General features: G+C 34.1%; 1 protein-coding gene across 1 annotated transcript; it reads left to right on the top strand.

The window, feature by feature from the left end:
- The first annotated feature begins 5,267 nt into the window (after window positions 1–5,267).
- On the top strand, window positions 5,268–7,095 carry LOC149773208 (uncharacterized). Its single transcript, XM_089946663.1, has 3 exons — window positions 5,268–5,412; window positions 5,839–5,970; window positions 6,937–7,095. The coding sequence occupies exons 1-3, from the start codon at window positions 5,268–5,270 to the stop codon at window positions 7,044–7,046; spliced, it is 387 nt and encodes a 128-aa protein (XP_089802789.1). The 3' UTR covers window positions 7,047–7,095.
- Window positions 7,096–7,800: the final 705 nt, after the last annotated feature.

The raw sequence follows: 7,800 nt of genomic DNA, 5'->3' as shown, positions 1-7,800 counted from the left end.
CCGTGTACTTTCCGACATTTAATGCACACTATTAGGTCTCATCAAGATAATATAGTGCTTATATTGGTGATGTCATCATTTACAAGACACCCGAAAAGGTCACTTGGTGATCATCCAGAAATTCTTTGAGAGACTCATTGATGCGTAGTTGACAATTTATTTAAGTAATAGTGAGTTTTTTCGTGCATGTTTTACTCTTTTAGGACTATTTGTGGGAGACGGTCAAGTTAAAACTAAAGACGCTAAGGTAAAGTCTATCTCTGAATTCCCTGTGCCAATCCGCAAAAAGCAACCTATGCGATTTTTGGGTGTGGCTGGATATTATAAGAAGTTTTGTTCAACGTTTTCCGGAACTGCTGAAATCCTGACACATTTATCGAATACGAAAACAAAAGTGTCATTGGTTTGAAAAATGTCAGGATAGTTTTGTCAAGTTAAAGGCCATACATAAAAATGCACCAATTAATTTACCTCCAAATGTCAGACACTGATTTCAAATATGCTTTGATGTAAGTGATGTTGGGGTTCGTGCAGTATTGATTCAGGATGAGAACAATGGTGTAGAGCATCCATTGTGCTGTTTAGCTTAGAAACGAGAAAAGCACCAAAGAAATTATTCCACATTCGAGAAGCCTGTTGTTGTTTTTATAGGGTTTAACGACATTGTTCAGCACAAGAAAGGCTGTATTTGGCAGCAAGTATATATGGTGTGGGAAGAAATAGAGAATACCCCAGAAAGAACCACCGACCCGCTGGAAGAGACTGTCAAGTTCTCTCATGTATCCACATTGGCCGATCCTGAGACTCGAACCCACGCAGACAGAGGTGAGATAAAAGTTTAGATCACTCAACCACTCGGGGTCCTCATTCGAGTAGGAATGTTTGGCTCTGATATGGGCTTTTAAACACTTTAAATTTCAGTTTCCTGTTCGATTATTGTGTTCAGTGTTCACTGTTACCTTGCTTTTATTGGAAAGATCAATAAAAAAATCAGTGATTATTAAGGCAGAGATTGATGTTGCATGACAACAATATTGACCTTACACAAGTCAAGCAGAGAAACATTTTAATAGCAGATGACCTGTCAAGAACTCAGAAGTATTACATTGTTTCGTGAATAACTAGTTTCATTTGATAAAACTTCGTAACTTTATTCGCATGAATATTAGAATGGTAATTAAATGAAAGCGTTGTTGCATAAATCGTTTTTCTTTATGACGGGAGACGTTAAATATATTTCATCTTTAGCATTATTTGTTATCTTTTTGTAATCATGTTATGCTATCAATGATTGTTGTATGTCCTTAACCTTATGCAGTATCAAATTTATGCTGTAGCCGACTACTCACAATTTGTAAACAACATTGTTTATATTTCTCTCAGTGTAGGATAAATATTAGGATCTTTATCTTAATCTGAGTAAAATGTATTATTTGTCTCATATAAATGGTCCTGTTGCACGTTATGTTTATCACATTCCTTATTATATTTTCAATAACAGATTTTGTCTTATTTGAAGAGTTTATTATGCCATCAGAATCAACTAGAATGGAAGTTTCTATTAAGTAGACAATATTTCCAGGAAATGCTGATTGTGACCTATGTCAAATTGAGGGCTATATAATCTTGATTAATTGAAATGTAAGTCATTCTAGCTATAACACTAGAGCAGAATCAATCTTATATTTTGTGTTATTGTTGGGTCTAATTATTTAATTCAAATCATTATTCGCTCAAAATACAATATGTTCCAAATATTCTTGGAAAGAGACAGTAATTTGGAATTATAGTGTTATCGAACAAGGACATCTACTATTATATTATTCGCATCAAAAAATCTTGGCATATCATACTGCAGGCCATTGTTATTTAGTACATTCGAAAATACAGGCCACTACAGGCACACATGAAAGTTTATTGAGAACTTTATTCACTAGAACTTGTGTCAAAAGCTCTAAGATCATTTAGGATTGAATCCAACAGACTTATATTCGTTTTAAATTTTTACTTGTTTCTTTTAGGAAATTAAGTTATGTGTTATTAGTTAATTATCGTTTCGCTCCTTTATTAATTGTTAAGTCTCTTTCAAATATGATATAACATTATGTTTTATTGAAAAATGATAGAAAAGGGTTAAATATGGAATATGTGAAATAGTATTTCTATACAGTGAAATAAGTTTTGACCTGATAAACACACATTGTATGACAATATAAATTTTAGCTCAAGAATAATATATATTCTTCTAATGCAATATTGCATGTTATACGACATAGGTTTTACTCCACTATGGTAACACAATTAATCAACCTGTTGAGCCTTAGTTAACCTCGGTAATCTATATTTAATTTATCTAATACTACCTATAATTAAAAGAAGTTAAGTACTCTCACCAGTCCACCCGCACACCGACCCATCACCAAGTGTCATATCCGATCATTAGCCAGGTGTATAGCAGACTGCAAAAGTTAATAATAACGACCTGTCCGATTGTAATGTTTAGTTTACCAGAGGTGAGCATGCATTGTCCAAACTATTAACGTGTACATAAGCCATATATATATATATATATATATATATATATATATATATATATATATATATATATAAATATATGGTGTATATTTCATTCCTACTTGTACGGCGTAGTCTACCTGAGACATAAGCATGACACGGGCATGTTTTGTCTTTATTATCAACTCCTACCTGAGGCATACATATAATGCGAGGATGATTGTTTTCGTCCTATAATCAAGGCCTGGTCTACCTGACGCATGCATATGGTGTGAGCATGTTTTGTCCTTATTACCAATGCCTGATCTACCAGAGACATTCACATGATGGTGGGCATGTACGGTAGAGCATTTGTTATAGCAGAGTCTACCTAAAGCATACATACGATTGTTGGCATGTATTTCCCTTATCCTTGTAAGTTAACCATACCCTAAGAAATATCCGAATCAAATGTCAAACGGGTAGGTCAATGTTGTTGATGCAAATGTTTTTGCTAATATCATTTGAAATTGAAGGACAAATATTGCTACTGTACATAAAATGCTATCCGCGTTTCTGTCGCTTTATATACTTTTCTTTTCACGCAATTTTTCATGTTCGTATTTGGTTTTCATCTAGAACATGACTCGAGGATGATGACAAAGTATACTTGTTTAACCTCTGTGCCTTTAGCATGTCTATTAGGAAAGCCAAATGTCGCCCTGTACTGATCAAACCCATAGTGAAAAAATAGGTATAAGCAGACACCGTCGTTTCCTCTAAAGAAAGACCTTCTGCGCATAAGAAATTATGAATGAGTCATTAAAATGTTACTTAGTACATAACCAAGCACAACGTCATGTGGTCGACGTTAGATAATTGCCCTCTGTAGCGGAGAAGCTTAAATTGTTCTTGAAACGATGTTTTTTTGTTGTATGTTCAAACATAAAGGATTCACAATAAGGCGCTCCGCTTGGCATTAAACAAAACTAGTGTATTTAGTTTGCAAATATTTCTTTTGTTTGAAACTAGGTTAAACTATATAAAAATATGTTTGATTGGCTCTTGTTTTCTTGTCGCTGAGAAATCATTGACATGAATAATGTACAAATATAATAAAAATATGAATTGATATTGCATTCGATGAAGAGCATCCATATCCACAAACGGGTTAACATCAATAAGGCGTGCATTTACACGTAAATGTATAAAATGTGGTACAAATAAATATAAATCTATTTGAAATAATACAGTTGATGGTGATATCTCTACTTCATAACGAAATTTACCAGAACTCCATGGGCTTAATACCGAGTAGAAAAGCATCTTCCAGGATATACTTGTTGTGGTCTTGGAACGAGACTTGATATCCGACTTGAATGTTCACAAAAATAACGAAATGGAACCCATAAAGACAAAAATAACATTGATATACAAAGTGTCTCTGGAAAAAAAACAAGCAGAAGCAAAATCAAAAGAAGACCCAATTGCAGATATGAGATCAAAAATGGCAAGACATGAAGAATAAAGCAGACGAGGAAACTTTGCAGTGAATGAGTTGTTGTTGATGAGTTCCGAAATGAAAGACGGAAGAATCCCGAGAAAACTCTATCTTTGGGATACATTTTGAGAGCTCTTTGTGATGTCTATTCAGGATTGTATACCAAGAAAAGAAACTAAATATTCCTTTCTCTTGATTTGATGCAAACAAAATTCTCTCTCTCATCATTTCATCCTACTCAAAGTTCAATTCAAAGATAGAAGAAATTCTTTGATACGTAACTTTCTTTAAAATTACTATCACTTTGATCAAGTACGTTGCAGAACTTCAATTTACTCTATGTCTGCCGTTCTAAAACTTGAACTGATGTGTTCCATGCTTACTTATGAGATCACAGCAACAATGTTATGAAATGTATCCTCCATGTGAGAGTGATCAAAACTTTGAAGAACATGTAAGCCGAAACTCTGTCCCCCGGTGTACTAAATATGTATTACTACTTCCTTCTCATACCTGCTTGATATGAAATAATTTGCACCTACAGAACTCTAGACATTTCAATTAATGATGTAAAAATGCAAAATGTTCTCAGAAATTGAAGGAATATTGTTTTCCTAAAATTCTTGCGAATTATTTATTTCTCAAACATAAACATCGAAGATACTAAATATATACAGTAAGGATCTGCATTAAGTACCTGACAAGTGCATGACACGTTTCTTTCCCTGACACATACACTCACGCATCTTTGAATGTCATCACTGTATATGTAAACAACACAAGTCTTACATATTAGGGAATGGGTGCATTCCATAAAACAAGAGTCGGAAACTATAGACGAATAGTAGCTTCACTTTGTTTATATATTATGGAATTATAGGGGATAGATAAGATAGCTTTATGTTGAGTATAACTTTTTTTACACCCTAGCCTTTGTGGTTTCATCTCGCGAAGCAAATTCGTTAATCTACAGAATAAGTACAGAATATATATTCAAAAAGAGTTCAGGAAAATTCATTTAAATTTGCTAATATTACAAAACAATAAGAGCATACGACTTATAAAGCACAAACAATCTGACCATAACAAGTTGTATGCAGACGAAAACAGGAGAGACAGACAGACGACGGGTTGAACAGGAACATTGTAGATCATGTCATAACAGTGATATTGGAGTAAATATGTAAACAGAGGACAAATTTGTACAAATTAAAGCGTGATTTAGGATCACGATCATACTCTGACGGCCACGTATGAGGCTGGGAAAGGACAAATGGTTGATTATGCACTCCTTATAAAAAGGTGCTCCATGCATTTCTTATCATATCACAGCAACACTCTCACGAAATTTCTTCTGTGTCTGAAAGTGGTCAGGACTTTGAAGAAAATGAAAACCATACTTCTTCCTACCCTCGTTGGTAAGTGTGCGGTTTGAACAAAATATCAACACTTAGAGCACATTTAGTGGCAGATACGAATAATTGTAACTTTCGCTAGCATGCTAAATATAAACAGTTCTCCCAATTTTGCAAAGTTTACAGTATTTCTCTTAAATCACTTTAATCAATATATGTTCTCTTACAATTCTTCCAACGTATTTATTTCTCATATATGAACAATGGAGATGATAATAAAAAAAATTGAAGGTTTATGTTAATTATAATTTAAATCTTTCGTTTTGTTTTGTGTGTAAATAATGGCATACAGTTTCATGTACACGTGATGGGTATTTCACATATTTCCAGTTTTCCATCTCATCTCTTATTACGTTTGACAGTTGCTATAATGATAGTGTATGTCGTATTGGGAAGTGGATAAGAACAATGCTGTTTTAAAATTTTTAGTAGCAGTCTTCGTCATATATGCAGAAGCCTGCGATTCTGACGAGCAATGCAATAAGGGCTGCCTTGACGGATTAAGGGGCAAATGCGTAAATGGCAATTGCACGTGTGAACATCGACTGCGTTTGCGTAAAGGTAAGTCCTTATCAACTTTATCGTTACACATCTCGATACGGCAATCTATCTTCAACGTATGGCTAGAACGGATAACATGAGTATTCAGCCAGTTCCAACACATGCTAAATCACTCGTTCTGCTTTTACGCTCCTCCACCAAGCGCTCCTACCTGTCGTTGTGTTATTGCTTGAGCACTTTTGCACAGTTTCACTCCTCGACCGTTATGCATCTAAACTTCAAATTGTGAAGACCCCCCTCCCCCCCCCCCAGCTTCAACACATTTAAAACCGTTGAATGCAATGGCAACATGTTTTGTGCATAAGAGCTGAGAAAGCTCTTCAACCGTTAAAAAGTGGTTTGGAGGAGAAGACGGTTATTAATTATTAGAGAAAAAGTGGGTTGGATATGTTGCGGTTTAAAGACACTTCTTGTCAAACAATTATATGTATTTTATAAAGTTCATAATACCATGGTCTTCCATTATTTATGTCTCAAATTTTTACACGCATATCGATGAGATATAACAAAATGTCGACATTACGACAACCATTGCAAAGCCCGTTCTGGTATTTATTGTAGAATATATTCACAGATCTAAAGAACTTTTGGCATAGTAGTTTTGATTTAATGTTCCATTGATGTATTATTAATTATATTTGGGGTTCAATCTCTCTTTCTCTCTCTCTCTCTCTCTCTCTCTCTCTCTCTCTCTCTCTGTCTCTCACTAAATATGTGCCTACTATGTACCTACTAAGTTATGTCCGAACATGTACATATGCATAGGTTGCAGACCTACCGACAATTATCTACATGGAATAGATAGATAAAGACAAAAACATAAAAAGACACATGACGTTGTAGACGAACCTTATGCATTGAAGAATCAATAAATGTTTGTGCTCATGTATGATTGATACTCTATGGCATATTTAAGTAATTGTCGACTTAATTACCAATGAAATGTGTAATTTATTCTCTATTCAGCATGCTCCCGCACGAGCGACTGTGGTCCCGATCATTGTCCTGCTCCTTTCGCCTTGGAATGCGATGACGGAGAATGCAGTTGCGTCGCATACCTCATCTTCGGCAAGTGATTCAACCCTGGAGAAGTTATTCAAGTAGATTTTGAGTTACCATATATACGGAGATTATCGTGTATTGACAAATCTGTATTATGAAATAATTAAAAGAGAACCATTGCATAAGTTATTTTATGATCTATCCTAGGAGCAGTAATAGAAATGATATTTGTACGAACAAGAGAACAAATATATATATATATATATATATATATATATATATATATATATATATATATATATATATATATATATATATATATTTGGGATGTCTTCCGTCTATTTCTCTCTCTTGCAGATGTTCTGACCATTTAACGCGTGTCAGACTTTCAATGCAACTTGTCTGACAAAATGTATTTTATAAAAAGTTGCCAATGATTTACTGGGCCCTCTCAGATATTTGGTCAAAGGTATATTTTTCCAATGACGCAAGAAAAACACAAACACCAGTAATGCAAACTTATGGTGGCACGTTTGTTACATAGCTGAACAACTCTATCGCATGTATAAACAATTAACAATACTAACGATCTATTCTTACTTGATCATATAAACATTTCCACACAAAGTCATACATGCATATGTAGACTTAAAGTTGTATTTGTATATTCACATACCAAACACATGCTCGCAACCATATATGCATACCTATATATCTGCATATGTACACGAAAATAAAAGTATATACATATAAAATCATAAAACTCACAAGAGCAAACATAGCTGATGTATACATAAATGAAGTATAATACAACATTATTAATAATCC

Source organism: Sinohyriopsis cumingii, unplaced genomic scaffold (genome assembly GCF_028554795.1).
Source record: "Sinohyriopsis cumingii isolate HCF-2022 unplaced genomic scaffold, ASM2855479v2 utg000813l, whole genome shotgun sequence".
Lineage (NCBI taxonomy): Eukaryota > Metazoa > Mollusca > Bivalvia > Unionida > Unionidae > Sinohyriopsis > Sinohyriopsis cumingii.
The sequence above is the reverse complement of the archived record's forward strand: the minus strand, read 5'-3'. Positions and strand labels throughout refer to the sequence as shown.

Bases quoted from the DNA above. Each gene is read 5' to 3' on its own strand.
- LOC149773208 (XM_089946663.1), top strand. From the start codon at position 5,268: ATGGTTGATTATGCACTCCTTATAAAAAGGTGCTCCATGCATTTCTTA. The intron at 5,413-5,838 runs GTAAGTGTGCGG...TAAAATTTTTAG, and splicing joins ACTTCTTCCTACCCTCGTTG to TAGCAGTCTTCGTCATATAT. The intron at 5,971-6,936 runs GTAAGTCCTTAT...TTCTCTATTCAG, and splicing joins TCGACTGCGTTTGCGTAAAG to CATGCTCCCGCACGAGCGAC.